Here is a 16127-nt window from a genome sequence, read left to right on the forward strand (position 1 = left end):
GCCCTGGGGACTTATCAATCTTAATGTTTGCCAAAATTTCCAGCACATCAACTTCCTCAATCCTGATCTGTTCAAGCCTGTTTCCCTGCTCCTCAAAGTTCTCATTCACAACAAGGTCCCTTTCCTCAGTGAAAACCGAAGCAAAAATCTCATTTAGGGCTTCCCCTATCTGCTCAGACTCCACACACAAGTTCACTACACTATCCCTGATCGGCCCTACCTTCTCCCTGATCATTCTCTTATTCCTCATGGATGAGTAAAATGCCTTCAGGTTCTCCCTAATCCTTCCTGCCAAGCCTTTTTCGTGCCCCCTCCTGGCCCTCCTCAGTCCACCCTTGAGCTCCTTCCGAGCAAGCCTGTAATCCTCTAAAGCTGTGCTAGACCCTTGCTTCCTCCACCTTAGGTACACTGCCTTTTTCTTTTTGACAAGAAGCACCTCTGTACCCATCATCCAAGGCTCCTTAATCTTACCCCTTCTTACCTGTCTCAGAGGAACAAATTTATACATCACTCGCAACAACTGCTCCTTAAACAGCCTCCACATGTCTGCTGTGCCCTTTCTGTGGAACAATTGCTCCCAATCTGTACTTCCCAACTCCTGCCTGATAGCATCATAGTTTCCTTTACCCCAGTTAAATATCTTCCCCTGGTAACTGCTCCTTTCCCTCTCCATGGCTATAGTAAGTGTGAGGCTGTTGTGGTCACTGTCACCAAAGTGTTCTCCCACCACGAGATCTGACACCTGTCCTGGCTCATCGCCGAGCACCAAATCCAAAATGGCCTCCCCCCTCGTCGGCCTGTCCACATACTGAGTAAGGAAACCCTCCTGAACACACCTGACAAAAACGGCTCCATCCAAACCATCTGCACTGAGGAGGTTCCAATCAATGTTGGGAAAGTTGAAGTCACCCATAACAACAACCCTGCTACGTTTGCACTTTTCAACAATCTGCCGGCCAATGAGTTCTTCGATCTCCCTACTGCTATTTGGGGGTCTGTAGAAAAGCCCCAATGAGGTGACTGCTGCCTTGCTGTTCCGAACTTCCACCCACACTGACTCAGTCGACAAACCTTCCTCGGCAACCTTCATTTCTCTTGCTGTGATGCACTGTCTGATTAGCAACGCTACCCCCCTCCTCTTTTACCCCCCCTCCCTGTTCTTTTTAAATGTTCTAAACCACGGAACATCTAGCAACCCTTCCTGCCCCTGTGAAAGCTACGTCTCCGTTATGGCCACAACATCACACTCCCAAGTACTGATCCATGCTCTAAGTTCTTCACTCTTATTTCTGACACTCCTTGCGTTAAAGCTGGCACATTTTAAACGATCCCTTTGTTCCATCACATGAAAATCCTTCCCGGTAGATTCAATGCATCCTGCCACCGCCTCATCTACTACTACGCCCCATCCCTCCTCAGATGTGTAGCTCTGGTTACCACCCCCCTGCCAAACTAGTTTAAACCCTCCGAAACCACTCGAGCAAATCTCCCACCCCAGGATGCTTGTGCCCCTCCAGTTCAGGTGCAACCCGTCCTTCATGTACAGGTCCCACCTTCCCCAGAAGGCATCCCTTCTCAGTATCTGAAGCCCTCCCTCCTGCACCAGCTGTGCAGCCACGTGTTAAGCTGCACTCGCTGACTGTTCCTCACCTCGCTATCTCATGGCACCGGTAGCAAATCTGAGAACACTACTCTACTCATTGTGCTCTTCAGCTTCCAACCTAGCGCTTTGTAGTCCCTTTTCAGATCCTCAATCCCTTTCCTGGCTATGTCATTGGTGCCAATATGTACCACAATTTCTGGCTGTTCACCACCCCCGTTCAGAATCTTGTAGACCCAGTGACATCCTGGACCCTGGCACCTGGGAGGCAACATATCTTCCAGGAGTCCCGTTCCTGACCACAAAATCTCTGATACAATATTAGCCCTGGTGACATCCTGGTAAATCTCCTCTGCACCCTCTCCAGTGTAGTCAGACAACTCCTATAATGTGGATTCCACAACTGCATGTAATACTTTGACGGTGGCCTAACCAACATTTCCAACAGCTCCAAAATAGCCTCCCCGCCCTTAAACTTTGTGCGATCTTAACCACTTTATCCAGCTCTCATATTTAAAGGGACCGGTGTACATGCACACCAAGGTCCCTGAAGCCCTGAACTTTTTGCCCCAAAGTCTGACTGTGACCTATGTATTCCCTTGGTTCTGCCCAGGTGCAGTATCTCACAATTATCCAGATTGAATTTCATTTGCTGCTGACTAATCCATCTGAACAAGTGTGGGGCTGGATGAACACAGCAGGCCCAGCAGCATCTCAGGAGCACAAAAGCTGACGTTTCGGGCCTAGACCCTTCATCAAAGATCAGCTCCTGAGATGCTGCTGGGCCTGCTGTGTTCATCCAGCCTCACACTTTATTATCTCGGATTCTCCAGCATCTGCAGTTCCCATCATCACTGATCCCCAGACCATCTGACGAGGCTGCTTATACCGTCCGGTTGTCTAAGGCTAGCCTTTGCATTAATGGCCAGACCACCAACATTTGTATCACTCAGAGATCAACCCTCCCACATCCAAGTCTAAATCATTGACAACACCCAGAGACAGCAAGGATCCGTCCAGCACGACTCCCTGTGGGACCCCAGTGAGCATGGGCTCCTACCTTGGCAGCCAGTCCGTGCGGAGGAGACAATGTGGGTGAGGGGGGGGGAAGAACGTTGGGTGCGGTGAAGATAAACCTTCCACTTGCACACACCGGAAGTAGCTCCGCGAAGCTCTGCAATCCAGCGCACGCGCGCCGCCACCAAAACTGACGTTCGTCTCTCGCGCAGCACATGCGCAGCGGTGGCACCGCAGGTTGTTTCCATAGCAACCGGAAACTCAGCTGCACGGAGAGAGATGGCGGGGATCAACCGGAGGGTGAGAGAGGGAGCGGGGGGGGGGGGAGGGGGGAGGGAGAGAGGGAGGGGGGGGGGGGGGGGGTGAGAGAGGGAGCGGGGGGGGGGGGGGTGAGAGAGGGAGCGGGGGGGGGGGGGGTGAGAGAGGGAGCGGGGGGGGGGGGGGGGAGGGAGAGTGAGAGAGGGAGCGGGGGGGGGGGGGGAGAGAGGGAGCGGGGGGGGGGGGGGGAGAGAGGGAGCGGGGGGGGGGGGGGGAGAGAGGGAGCGGGGGGGGGGGGGAGAGAGGGAGCGGGGGGGGGGGGGAGAGAGGGAGCGGGGGGGGGGGGGGGGGAGAGAGGGAGCGGGGGGGGGGGGGAGAGAGGGAGCGGGGGGGGGGGGGAGAGAGGGAGCGGGGGGGGGGGGGAGTGAGAGAGGGAGGGGGGGGGAGAGAGGGAGCGGGGGGGGGGGGGAGAGAGAGGGAGCGGGGGGGGGGGGAGAGAGAGGGAGCGGGGGGGGGGGGAGAGAGAGGGAGCGGGGGGGGGGGAGAGAGGGAGCGGGGGGGGGGGGGAGAGAGGGAGCGGGGGGGGGGGGGAGAGAGAGGGAGCGGGGGGGGGGTGAGAGAGGGAGCGGGGGGAGAGAGGGAGCGGGGGGGGGGGGAGAGAGGGAGCGGGGGGGGGGGGGAGAGAGGGAGCGGGGGGAGAGAGGGAGCGGGGGGAGAGAGGGAGCGGGGGGGGGGGGGAGAGAGGGAGCGGGGGGAGAGAGGGAGCGGGGGAGAGAGGGAGCGGGGGGGGGGGAGAGAGGGAGCGGGGGGGGGGGGAGAGAGGGAGCGGGGGGGGGGGGAGAGAGAGAGGGAGCGGGGGGGGGGGGGTGAGAGAGGGAGGGGGGGGAGAGAGGGAGCGGGGGGGGGGGGAGAGAGAGGGAGCGGGGGGGGGGGGTGAGAGAGGGAGGGGGGGGAGAGAGGGAGCGGGGGGGGGGGGGAGAGAGGGAGCGGGGGGGGGGGGAGAGAGAGGGAGCGGGGGGGGGGGGAGAGAGAGGGAGCGGGGGGGGGGGGAGAGAGGGAGCGGGGGGGGGGGAGAGAGGGAGCGGGGGGGGGGGGAGAGAGAGGGAGCGGGGGGGGGGGTGAGAGAGGGAGCGGGGGGAGAGAGGGAGCGGGGGGGGGGGGAGAGAGGGAGCGGGGGGGGAGCGGGGGGGGGGGGAGAGAGAGAGGGAGCGGGGGGGGGGGGTGAGAGAGGGAGGGGGGGGAGAGAGGGAGCGGGGGGGGGGAGAGAGAGGGAGCGGGGGGGGGGGTGAGAGAGGGAGGGGGGGGAGAGAGGGAGCGGGGGGGGGGGAGAGAGGGAGCGGGGGGGGGGGAGAGAGAGGGAGGGGGGGGGGGGTGAGAGAGGGAGCGGGGGGGGGGGGTGAGAGAGGGAGCGGGGGGGGGGGTGAGAGAGGGAGCGGGGGGGGGGGGTGAGAGAGGGAGCGGGGGGGGGGTGAGAGAGGGGGGGGGGGGAGGGAGAGTGAGAGAGGGAGCGGGGGGGGGGGGGTGAGAGAGGGAGCGGGGGGGGGGTGAGAGAGGGAGCGGGGGGGGGGTGAGAGAGGGAGGGGGGGGGGAGAGTGAGAGAGGGAGCGGGGGGGGGGGGTGAGAGAGGGAGCGGGGGGGGGGGTGAGAGAGGGAGCGGGGGGGGGGGGGTGAGAGAGGGAGCGGGGGGGGGGGGGTGAGAGAGGGAGCGGGGGGGGGGGTGAGAGAGGGAGCGGGGGGGGGGGGGTGAGAGAGGGAGCGGGGGGGGGGTGAGAGAGGGAGCGGGGGGGGGGGGAGGGAGAGTGAGAGAGGAGCGGGGGGGGGGGGAGGGAGAGTGAGAGAGGGAGCGGGGGGGGGGGGAGGGAGAGTGAGAGAGGGAGCGGGGGGGGGTGAGAGAGGGAGCGGGGGGGGGGGTGAGAGAGGGAGCGGGGGGGGGGTGAGAGAGGGAGCGGGGGGGGGGGTGAGAGAGGGAGCGGGGGGGGGGGGTGAGAGAGGGAGCGGGGGGGGGGGTGAGAGAGGGAGCGGGGGGGGGGATGAGAGAGGGAGCGGGGGGGGGGGGGAGTGAGAGAGGGAGGGGGGGAGAGAGGGAGCGGGGGGGGGGAGAGAGAGGGAGCGGGGGGGGGGTGAGAGAGGGAGCGGGGGGGAGAGAGGGAGCGGGGGGGGGGAGAGAGAGGGAGCGGGGGGGGGGGAGAGAGAGAGAGGGAGCGGGGGGGGGGGTGAGAGAGGGAGGGGGGGGAGAGAGGAGCGGGGGGGGGAGAGAGAGGGAGCGGGGGGGGGGGAGAGAGAGAGGGAGCGGGGGGGGGGGTGAGAGAGGGAGCGGGGGGGGGGGGTGAGAGAGGGAGCGGGGGGGGGGGTGAGAGAGGGAGCGGGGGGGGGTGAGAGAGGGAGCGGGGGGGGGGGGGAGGGAGAGTGAGAGAGGGAGCGGGGGGGGGAGGGAGAGTGAGAGAGGGAGCGGGGGGGGGGGGAGAGTGAGAGAGGGAGCGGGGGGGGGTGAGAGAGGGAGCGGGGGGGGGTGAGAGAGGGAGCGGGGGGGGGGTGAGAGAGGGAGCGGGGGGGGGGGTGAGAGACGGGGGGGGGAGAGTGAGAGAGGGAGCGGGGGGGGGGGTGAGAGAGGGAGCGGGGGGGGGGGTGAGAGAGGGAGCGGGGGGGGGTGAGAGAGGGAGCGGGGGGGGGGGGTGAGAGAGGGAGCGGGGGGGGGGTGAGAGAGGGAGCGGGGGGGGGGGTGAGAGAGGGAGCGGGGGGGGGGGGAGGGAGAGTGAGAGAGGGAGCGGGGGGGGGGGTGAGAGAGGGAGCGGGGGGGGGGGGGAGGGAGAGTGAGAGAGGGAGCGGGGGGTGGAGGGAGAGTGAGAGAGGGAGCGGGGGGGGGGGGTGAGAGAGGGAGCGGGGGGGGGTGAGAGAGGGAGCGGGGGGGGGGGTGAGAGAGGGAGCGGGGGGGGGGTGAGAGAGGGAGCGGGGGGGGGGTGAGAGAGGGAGCGGGGGGGGGGGAGTGAGAGAGGGAGGGGGGGGGAGAGAGGGAGCGGGGGGGGGGGAGAGAGAGGGAGCGGGGGGGGGGTGAGAGAGGGAGCGGGGGGGGGGGAGTGAGAGAGGGAGGGGGGGGGGAGAGAGGGAGCGGGGGGGGGGAGAGAGAGGGAGCGGGGGGGGGGTGAGAGAGGGAGCGGGGGGGGGGGGTGAGAGAGGGAGCGGGGGGGGGGGGAGGGAGAGTGAGAGAGGGAGCGGGGGGGGAGGAGAGTGAGAGAGGGAGCGGGGGGGGGGGGTGAGAGAGGGAGCGGGGGGGGGGTGAGAGAGGGAGCGGGGGGGGGGGGAGGGAGAGTGAGAGAGGGAGCGGGGGGGGAGGGAGAGTGAGAGAGGGAGCGGGGGGGGGGGGGTGAGAGAGGGAGCGGGGGGGGGGCGGTGAGAGAGGGAGCGGGGGGGGGTGAGAGAGGGAGCGGGGGGGGGGGGGAGAGTGAGAGAGGGAGCGGGGGGGGGGGAGGGAGAGTGAGAGAGGGAGCGGGGGGGGGGAGGGAGAGTGAGAGAGGGAGCGGGGGGGGGGGAGGGAGAGTGAGAGAGGAGCGGGGGGGGAGGGAGAGTGAGAGAGGGAGCGGGGGGGGGGTGGGGAGGGAGAGTGAGAGAGGGAGCGGGGGGGGGGGGAGGGAGAGTGTGAGAGGGAGCGGGGGGGGGGGGAGGGAGAGAGGGAGCGGGGGGGGGGGGGTGAGAGAGGGAGCGGGGGGGGGTGAGAGAGGGAGCGGGGGGGGGGGTGAGAGAGGGAGCGGGGGGGGGGGTGAGAGAGGGAGCGGGGGGGGGGGTGAGAGAGGGAGCGGGGGGGGGGGGGAGAGTGAGAGAGGGAGCGGGGGGGGGGGGGAGGGAGAGTGAGAGAGGGAGCGGGGGGGGGGGGGAGGGAGAGTGAGAGAGGGAGCGGGGGGGGGAGGGAGAGTGAGAGAGGGAGCGGGGGGGGGGGGAGAGTGAGAGAGGGAGCGGGGGGGGGGGGGAGAGTGAGAGAGGGAGCGGGGGGGGAGGGAGAGTGAGAGAGGGAGCGGGGGGGGTGGGGAGGGAGAGTGAGAGAGGAGGGGGGGGGGGGGAGGGAGAGTGAGAGAGGGAGCGGGGGGGGGGAGGGAGAGTGAGAGAGGGAGCGGGGGGGGGAGGGAGAGTGAGAGAGGGAGCGGGGGGGGGGGGGAGGGAGAGTGAGAGAGGGAGCGGGGGGGGGGGAGTGAGAGAGGGAGCGGGGGGGGGGGGGAGTGAGAGAGGGAGCGGGGGGGGGGAGAGTGAGAGAGGGAGCGGGGGGGGGGGGAGGGGGAAGAGTGAGAGAGGGAGCGGGGGGGGGGGGGAGAGTGAGAGAGGGAGCGGGGGGGGGAGGGGGAGAGTGAGAGAGGGAGCGGGGGGGGGGGTGAGAGAGGGAGCGGGGGGGGAGGGTGAGAGAGGGAGGGGGGGGGAGGGTGAGAGAGGGAGGGGGGGGAGGGTGAGAGAGGGAGGGGGGGGAGGGTGAGAGAGAGAGGGAGGGGGGGGGAGAGTGAGTGAGAGAGGGAGGGGGGGGAGAGTGAGAGCGGGAGCGGGGGGGGGGGAGAGAGGGAGCGGGGGGGGGAGAGAGGGAGCGGGGGGGGGGGGAGAGAGGGAGCGGGGGGGGGGGGAGAGGGAGGGGGGGGGAGGGTGAGAGAGGGAGGGGGGGGAGGGTGAGAGAGGGAGCGGGGGGGAGGGTGAGAGAGGGAGCGGGGGGGGGGGAGGAGAGTGAGAGAGGGAGCGGGGGGGGGAGGAGAGTGAGAGAGGGAGCGGGGGGGGGGGAGAGTGAGAGAGGGAGCGGGGGGGGGGGGAGAGTGAGAGAGGGAGCGGGGGGGGGGGAGGGTGAGAGAGGGAGGGGGGGGGGAGAGTGTGAGAGGGAGGGGGGGGGGAGAGTGAGAGAGGGAGGGGGGGGGAGAGTGAGAGAGGGAGGGGGGGGGAGAGTGAGAGAGGGAGCGGGGGGGAGGGGGAGAGAGGGAGGGGGGGGAGGGTGAGAGAGGGAGGGGGGGGGAGGGTGAGAGAGGGAGGGGGGGGTGGGGGGGAGAGTGAGAGAGGGAGCGGGGGGGGGGGAGAGTGAGAGAGGGAGCGGGGGGGGGGAGAGTGAGAGAGGGAGCGGGGGGGGGGGGAGAGTGAGAGAGGGAGCGGGGGGGGTGAGAGAGGGAGCGGGGGGGGTGAGAGAGGGAGCGGGGGGGGGTGAGAGAGGGAGCGGGGGGGGAGAGTGAGAGAGGGAGCGGAGCGGGGGGGGAGAGTGAGAGAGGGAGCGGGGGGGGGGAGAGGGAGCGGGGGGGGGGGGAGAGGGAGCGGGGGGGGGGGGGAGAGGGAGCGGAGCGAGGGGGGGAGAGTGAGAGAGGGAGCGGGGGGGGGGGAGAGTGAGAGAGGGAGGGGGGGGGAGAGTGAGAGAGGGAGCGGGGGGGAGGGGGAGAGAGGGAGGGGGGGGGAGGGTGAGAGAGGGAGGGGGGGAGGGTGAGAGAGGGAGGGGGGGGGGGGAGAGGGAGCGGGGGGGGAGGGGGAGAGAGGGAGCGGGGGGGGAGGGGGAGAGAGGGAGGGGGGGGGAGGGTGAGAGAGGGAGGGGGGGAGGGTGAGAGAGGGAGCGGGGGGGGGGAGAGTGAGAGAGGGAGCGGGGGGGGGGGGGAGAGTGAGAGAGGGAGCGGGGGGGGGGGTGAGAGAGGGAGCGGGGGGGGGTGAGAGAGGGAGCGGGGGGGGAGAGTGAGAGAGGGAGCGGGGGGGGAGAGTGAGAGAGGGAGCGGGGGGGGGGAGAGGGAGCGGGGGGGGGGAGAGGGAGCGGAGCGGGGGGGGAGAGGGAGCGGAGCGGGGGGGGGAGAGGGAGCGGAGCGGGGGGGGCGGGGAGAGGGAGCGGGGGGGGGGGAGAGTGAGAGAGGGAGCGGGGGGGGGGGGGAGAGTGAGAGAGGGAGCGGGGGGGGAGAGTGAGAGAGGGAGCGGGGGGGGGGAGAGGGAGCGGAGCGGGGGGGGGGGAGAGGGAGCGGAGCGGGGGGGGGGGAGAGTGAGAGAGGGAGCGGGGGGGGGGGAGAGTGAGAGAGGGAGCGGGGGGGGGTGAGAGAGGGAGCGGGGGGGGGTGAGAGAGGGAGCGGGGGGGAGAGTGAGAGAGGGAGCGGAGCGGGGGGGAGAGTGAGAGAGGGAGCGGGGGGGGGGGAGAGGGAGCGGAGCGGGGGGGGGGAGAGGAGCGGAGCGGGGGGGGGGAGAGTGAGAGAGGGAGCGGGGGGGGGGGGAGAGTGAGAGAGGGAGCGGGGGGGGGGGGAGAGTGAGAGAGGGAGCGGGGGGGGGTGAGAGAGGGAGCGGGGGGGGGTGAGAGAGGGAGCGGGGGGGGGTGAGAGAGGGAGCGGGGGGGGGGGGAGAGTGAGAGAGGGAGCGGGGGGGGGGGAGAGTGAGAGAGGGAGCGGGGGGCGGGGGAGCGGGGGGGGGGGAGAGGGAGCGGGGGGGGGAGAGGGAGCGGGGGGGGGAGAGGGAGCGGAGCGGGGGGGGGGGGGAGAGTGAGAGAGGGAGCGGGGGGGGTGAGAGAGGAGCGGGGGGGTGAGAGAGGGAGCGGGGGGGGGTGAGAGAGGGAGCGGGGGGGGGTGAGAGAGGGAGCGGGGGGGGGTGAGAGAGGGAGCGGGGGAGGGTGAGAGAGGGAGCGCGGGGGGGGGAGAGTGAGAGAGGGAGCGGGGGGGGGGGAGAGGGAGCGGGGGGGGGGGAGAGGGAGCGGGGGGGGGAGAGGGAGCGGAGCGGGGGGGGAGAGGAAGCGGGGGGGGGGAGAGTGAGAGAGGGTGCGGGGGGGGGGGGGGAGAGTGAGAGAGGGAGCGGGGGGGGGTGAGAGAGGGAGCGGGGGGGGGGGAGAGTGAGAGAGGGAGCGGGGGGGGGAGAGTGAGAGAGGGAGCGGGGGGGGGGAGAGTGAGAGAGGGAGCGGGGGGGGGGGAGAGTGAGAGAGGGAGCGGGGTGGGGGGGAGAGGGAGCGGAGCGGGGGGTGGGAGAGGGAGCGGAGCGGGGGGGGGGGAGAGGGAGCGGAGCGGGGGGGGGAGAGTGAGAGAGGGAGCGGGGGGGGGAGAGTGAGAGAGGGAGCGGGGGGGGGGTGAGAGAGGGAGCGGGGGGGGGGGGGAGTGAGAGAGGGAGCGGGGGGGGGTGAGAGAGGGAGCGGGGGGGGGGGGGAGTGAGAGAGGGAGCGGGGGGGGGGAGAGTGAGAGAGGGAGCGGGGGGGGGGAGAGTGAGAGAGGGAGCGGAGGGGGGGAGAGTGAGAGAGGGAGCGGGGGGGGGGGGAGAGTGAGAGAGGGAGCGGGGGGGGGGAGAGTGAGAGAGGGAGCGGGGTGGGGGATAGTGAGAGAGGGAGCGGGGGGGGGGAGAGTGAGAGAGGGAGCGGGGTGGGGGATAGTGAGAGAGGGAGCGGGGGGGGGGGGAAGAGTGAGAGAGGGAGCGGGGGAGAGTGAGAGAGGGAGCGGGGGGGGGGGAGAGTGAGAGAGGGGGGGGGGATAGTGAGAGAGGGAGCGGGGGGGGGGGGGAGAGTGAGAGAGGGAGCGGGGGGGGGGGAGAGTGAGAGAGGGAGCGGGGGGGGGGGAGAGTGAGAGAGGGAGCGGGGGGGGGAGAGTGAGAGAGGGAGCGGGGGGGGGGAGAGAGGGAGCGGGGGGGGGGAGAGTGAGAGAGGGAGCGGGGGGGGGGAGAGTGAGAGAGGGAGCGGGGGGGGGGGGAGAGAGGGAGCGGGGGGGGGGAGAGTGAGAGAGGGAGCGGGGGGGGGTGAGAGAGGGAGCGGGGGGGGGGGAGAGTGAGAGAGGGAGCGGGGGGGGGGGAGAGTGAGAGAGGGAGCGGGGGGGGGGGAGAGTGAGAGAGGGAGCGGGGGGGGGGAGAGAGGGAGCGGGGGGGAGTGAGAGAGGGAGCGGGGGGGGTGAGAGAGGGAGCGGGGGGGTGAGAGAGGGAGCGGGGGGGAGTGAGAGAGGGAGCGGGGGGGGAGTGAGAGAGGGAGCGGGGGGGGGTGAGAGAGGGAGCGGGGGGGGGTGAGAGAGGGAGCGGGGGGGGGGGTGAGAGAGGGAGCGGGGGGGGTGAGAGAGGGAGCGGGGGGGGGGAGAGTGAGAGAGGGAGCGGGGGGGAGTGAGAGAGGGAGCGGGGGGGGGTGAGAGAGGGAGCGGGGGGGGTGAGAGAGGGAGCGGGGGGGGGTGAGAGAGGAGCGGGGGGGGGGGAGAGTGAGAGAGGGAGCGGGGGGGGGGGAGAGTGAGAGAGGGAGCGGGGGGGGGGAGAGTGAGAGAGGGAGCGGGGGGGGGAGAGTGAGAGAGGGAGCGGGGGGGAGAGTGAGAGAGGGAGCGGGGGGGCGGAGAGTGAGAGAGGGAGCGGGGGGGAGTGAGAGAGGGAGCGGGGGGGGGGTGAGAGAGGGAGCGGGGGGGGGGGAGAGTGAGAGAGGGAGCGGGGGGGAGTGAGAGAGGGAGCGGGGGGGAGTGAGAGAGGGAGCGGGGGGGGTGAGAGAGGGGGGGGGGGGAGAGTGAGAGAGGGAGCGGGGGGGTGGGGAGAGTGAGAGAGGGAGCGGGGGGGTGGGGAGAGTGAGAGAGGGAGCGGGGGGGGGGGAGAGTGAGAGAGGGAGCGGGGGGGGTGAGAGAGGGAGCGGGGGGGGGTGAGAGAGGGAGCGGGGGGGGTGAGAGAGGGAGCGGGGGGGGGTGAGAGAGGGAGCGGGGGGGGGGTGAGAGAGGGAGCGGGGGGGGGTGAGAGAGGGAGCGGGGGGGGGTGAGAGAGGGAGCGGGGGGGGGTGAGAGAGGGAGCGGGGGGGGTGAGAGAGGGAGCGGGGGGGGTGAGAGAGGGAGCGGGGGGGGTGACAGAGGGAGCGGGGGGGGGAGAGTGAGAGAGGGAGCGGGAGGGGGGAGAGGGAGCGGGGGGGAGTGAGAGAGGGAGCGGGGGGGGTGAGAGAGGGAGCGGGGGGGTGAGAGAGGGAGCGGGGGGGGTGACAGAGGGAGCGGGGGGGGGGAGAGTGAGAGAGGGAGCGGGGGGGGAGAGGGAGCGGGGGGGGGTGAGAGAGGGAGCGGGGGGGGTGAGAGAGGGAGTGGGGGGGGGGTGAGAGAGGGAGCGGGGGGGGGGGGGAGAGTGAGAGAGGGAGCGGGGGGGGGGGAGAGTGAGAGAGGGAGCGGGGGGGGGGAGGAGAGTGAGAGAGGGAGCGGGGTGGGGGGGAGAGTGAGAGAGGGAGCGGGGGGGGGGGAGAGTGAGAGAGGGAGCGGGGGGGGGGGGAGAGTGAGAGAGGGAGCGGGGGGGGGGAGAGTGAGAGAGGGAGCGGGGGGGGGGAGAGTGAGAGAGGGAGCGGGGGGGGGGAGAGTGAGAGAGGGAGCGGGGGGGGGGGAGAGGGAGCGGGGGGGGGAGAGGGAGCGGGGGGGGGGAGAGTGAGAGAGGGAGCGGGGGGGAGAGTGAGAGAGGGAGCGGGGGGGGGGGAGAGTGAGAGAGGGAGCGGGGGGGGGGGAGAGTGAGAGAGGGAGCGGGGGGGGGAGAGTGAGAGAGGGAGCGGGGGGGGCGGTGAGAGAGGGAGCGGGGGGGGCGGTGAGAGAGGGAGCGGGGGGGGTGAGAGAGGGAGCGGGGGGGGGGAGAGTGAGAGAGGGAGCGGGGGGGGGGAGAGTGAGAGAGGGAGCGGGGGGGGGGGGAGAGTGAGAGAGTGAGCGGGGGGGGGGAGAGAGTGAGCGGGGGGGGGAGAGAGTGAGCGGGGGGGGGGGAGAGTGAGAGAGGGAGCGGGGGGGGCGGGAGAGTGAGAGAGGGAGCGGGGGGGGGAGAGTGAGAGAGGGAGCGGGGGGGGGGAGAGATTGAGCGGGGGGGGGGAGAGAGTGAGCGGGGGGGGGGGGAGAGTGAGAGAGGGAGCGGGGGGGGGGGGGGAGAGTGAGAGAGGGAGCGGGGGGGGGAGAGTGAGAGAGGGAGCGGGGGGGGGGAGAGTGAGAGAGGGAGCGGGGGGGGGAGAGTGAGAGAGGGAGCCGGGGCGGGGAGAGTGAGAGAGGGTGCGGGGGGTGGGGGAGAGTGAGAGAGGGAGCGGGGGGGGGGGAGAGTGAGAGAGGGAGCGGGGGGGGGGGGAGAGTGAGAGAGGGAGCGGGGGGGTGGAGAGTGAGAGAGGGAGCGGGGGGGGGAGAGTGAGAGAGGGAGCGGGGGGGGGGGGGAGAGTGAGAGAGTGAGCGGGGGGGGGGAGAGAGTGAGCGGGGGGGGGGAGAGTGAGAGAGGGAGCGGGGGGGGGGGAGAGTGAGAGAGTGAGCGGGGGGGGGGGAGAGTGAGAGAGGGAGCGGGGGGGGGAGAGTGAGAGAGTGAGCGGGGGGGGGAGAGTGAGAGAGTGAGCGGGGGGGGGGAGAGAGTGAGCGGGGGGGGGGGAGAGTGAGAGAGGGAGCGGGGGGGGGGATAGTGAGAGAGGGAGCGGGGGGGGGGGAGAGTGAGAGAGGGAGCGGGGGGGGGGGAGAGTGAGAGAGGGAGCGGGGGGGGGGAGAGTGAGAGAGTGAGCGGGGGGGGGGAGAGAGTGAGCGGGGGGGGGGAGAGTGAGAGAGTGAGCGGGGGGGGGGAGAGAGTGAGCGGGGGTGGGGGGAGAGTGAGAGAGGGAGCGGGGGGGGAGAGTGAGAGAGGGAGCGGGGGGGGGGAGAGTGAGAGAGGGAGCGGGGGGGGGGGGGAGAGTGAGAGAGGGAGCGGGGGGGGGGGAGAGTGAGAGAGGGAGCGGGGGGGGGGAGAGTGAGAGAGGGAGCGGGGGGGGGGGGGAGAGTGAGAGAGGGAGCGGGGGGGGGGGGGAGAGTGAGAGAGGGAGCGGGGGGGGGGAGAGTGAGAGAGGGAGCGGGGGGGGGGAGAGAGGGAGCGGGGGGGGGGAGAGAGGGAGCGGGGGGGGGGAGAGAGTGAGCGGGGGGGGGGGGGGAGAGTGAGAGAGGGAGCGGGGTGGGGGGAGAGTGAGAGAGGGAGCGGGGGGGGGGGGAGAGTGAGAGAGGGAGCGGGGGGGGGGGGAGAGTGAGAGAGTGAGCGGGGGGGGGGAGAGAGTGAGCGGGGGGGGGGAGAGTGAGAGAGTGAGCGGGGGGGGGGAGAGAGTGAGCGGGGGTGGGGGGAGAGTGAGAGAGGGAGCGGGGGGGGGAGAGTGAGAGAGGGAGCGGGGGGGGGGAGAGTGAGAGAGGGAGCGGGGGGGGGGGGGAGAGTGAGAGAGGGAGCGGGGGGGGGGGGAGAGTGAGAGAGGGAGCGGGGGGGGGGAGAGTGAGAGAGGGAGCGGGGGGGGGGGGGAGAGTGAGAGAGGGAGCGGGGGGGGGGGGAGAGTGAGAGAGGGAGCGGGGGGGGGGAGAGTGAGAGAGGGAGCGGGGGGGGGGAGAGAGGGAGCGGGGGGGGGGAGAGAGGGAGCGGGGGGCGGAGAGAGTGAGCGGGGGGGGGGGGGAGAGTGAGAGAGGGAGCGGGGTGGGGGGAGAGTGAGAGAGGGAGCGGGGGGGGGGGGAGAGTGAGAGAGGGAGCTGGGGGGGGGGAGAGTGAGAGAGTGAGCGGGGGGGGGAGAGAGGGAGCGGGGGGGGGGGGAGAGTGAGAGAGGGAGCGGGGGGGGGGGAGAGTGAGAGAGGGAGCGGGGGGGGGGATAGTGAGAGAGGGAGCGGGGGGGGGAGAGAGTGAGCGGGGGGGGGAGAGTGAGAGAGGGAGCGGGGGGGGAGAGAGTGAGCGGGGGGGGGGGAGAGTGAGAGAGGGAGTGGGGGGGGGAGAGAGTGAGCGGGGGGGGGGGAGAGAGTGAGAGAGGGAGCGGGGGGGGGGGAGAGTGAGCGGGGGGGGGGAGAGAGTGAGCGGGGAGGGGGGGAGAGTGAGAGAGGGAGCGGGGGGGGGGGAGAGTGAGAGAGGGAGCGGGGGGGGGGGGAGAGTGAGAGAGGGAGCGGGGGGGGGGAGAGTGAGAGAGGGAGCGGGGGGGGGGGAGAGTGAGAGAGGGAGCGGGGGTGGGGAGGGTGAGAGAGGGAGCGGGGGGGGGGAGAGTGAGAGAGGGAGCGGGGGGGGGGAGAGTGAGAGAGGGAGCGGGGGGGGGAGAGTGAGAGAGGGAGCGGGGGGGGGGAGAGTGAGAGAGGGAGCGGGGGGGGGAGAGTGAGAGAGGGAGCGGGGGGGGGGATAGTGAGAGAGGGAGCGGGGGGGGGGATAGTGAGAGAGGGAGCGGGGGGGGGATAGTGAGAGAGGGAGCGGGGGGGGGAGAGAGTGAGCGGGGGGGGGGGAGAGTGAGAGAGTGAGCGGGGGGGGAGAGAGTGAGCGGGGGGGGGGAGAGAGTGAGAGAGGGATCGGGGGGGGGGAGAGTGAGAGAGGGAGCGGGGGGGGGGAGAGAGTGAGCGGGGGGGGGAGAGAGTGAGCGGGGAGGGGGGGGAGAGTGAGAGAGGGAGCGGGGGGGGGAGAGAGTGAGCGGGGGGGGAGAGAGTGAGCGGGGAGGGGGGGAGAGTGAGAGAGGGAGCGGGGGGGGGGAGAGTGAGAGAGGGAGCGGGGGGGGGGGAGAGTGAGAGAGGGAGCGGGGGGGGGGATAGTGAGAGAGGGAGCGGGGGGGGGGGATAGTGAGAGAGGGAGCGGGGGGGCAGAGAGTGAGCGGGGGGGGGAGAGAGTGAGCGGGGGGGGGAGAGTGAGAGAGTGAGCGGGGGGGGGAGAGAGTGAGCGGGGGGGGGGAGAGAGTGAGAGAGGGAGCGGGGGGGGAGAGTGAGAGAGGGAGCGGGGGGGGGGAGAGTGAGAGAGGGAGCGGGGGGGGGGGAGAGTGAGAGAGGGAGCGGGGGGGGGGGGAGAGTGAGAGAGGGAGCGGGGGGGGGGGGGGGGAGAGTGAGAGAGGGAGCGGGGGGGGGGGGAGAGTGAGAGAGGGAGCGGTGGGGGGGGGAGAGTGAGAGAGGGAGCTGGGGGGGGGGATAGTGAGAGAGGGAGCGGGGGGGGGGAGAGAGTGAGCGGGGGGGGGAAGAGAGTGAGCGGGGGGGGGGAGAGTGAGAGAGGGAGCGGGGGGGGGGGGAGTGAGAGAGGGAGCGGGGGGGGGGGGAGAGAGTGAGCGGGGGGGGGGGAGAGAGTGAGCGGGGGGGGGGAGAGAGTGAGCGGGGGGGGGGGAGAGTGAGAGAGGGAGCGGGGGGGGGGGAGAGTGAGAGAGGGAGCGGGGGGGGGGGAGAGTGAGAGAGGGAGCGGGGGGGGGGGAGAGTGAGAGAGGGAGCGGGGGGCGGGGGGAGAGTGAGAGAGGGAGCGGGGGGGGGAGAGCGAGAGAGGGAGCGGGGGGGGGGGAGAGTGAGAGAGGGAGCGGGGGGGGGGGAGAGTGAGAGAGGGAGCGGGGGGGGGGGGGAGTGAGAGAGGGAGCGGGGGGGGAGAGTGAGAGAGGGGGGGGAGAGTGAGAGAGGGGGGGAGAGTGAGAGAGGGAGCG

The 16127-nt window shown here is 71.6% G+C and overlaps 2 protein-coding genes across 5 annotated transcripts in view; one reads left to right on the top strand and one right to left on the bottom strand.

The window, feature by feature from the left end:
* rnpc3 (RNA-binding region (RNP1, RRM) containing 3) overlaps positions 1–2761 on the bottom strand; it is a 51761-nt gene extending 49000 nt beyond the window's left edge. For both annotated transcript variants that reach the window (XM_048539791.2, XM_048539790.2), the window contains exon 1: positions 2661–2761. The gene's annotated coding sequence lies outside the window, so the exon portion shown is untranslated. The remainder of the gene's footprint in view (positions 1–2660) is intronic.
* Positions 2762–2837: 76 nt separating this feature from the next.
* Positions 2838–16127, top strand: part of LOC125456385 (leucine-rich repeat and IQ domain-containing protein 3-like) — a 52013-nt gene continuing 38723 nt past the window's right edge. For all 3 annotated transcript variants that reach the window (XM_059648191.1, XM_059648192.1, XM_059648193.1), the window contains exon 1: positions 2838–2917. In XM_059648191.1, coding sequence (XP_059504174.1) covers positions 2897–2917 — 21 coding nt within the window. In that variant the 5' untranslated portion in view covers positions 2838–2896. The remainder of the gene's footprint in view (positions 2918–16127) is intronic.

This window comes from Stegostoma tigrinum, chromosome 8, assembly GCF_030684315.1.
Source record: "Stegostoma tigrinum isolate sSteTig4 chromosome 8, sSteTig4.hap1, whole genome shotgun sequence".
In the NCBI taxonomy this organism is placed as follows: Eukaryota; Metazoa; Chordata; class Chondrichthyes; order Orectolobiformes; family Stegostomatidae; genus Stegostoma; species Stegostoma tigrinum.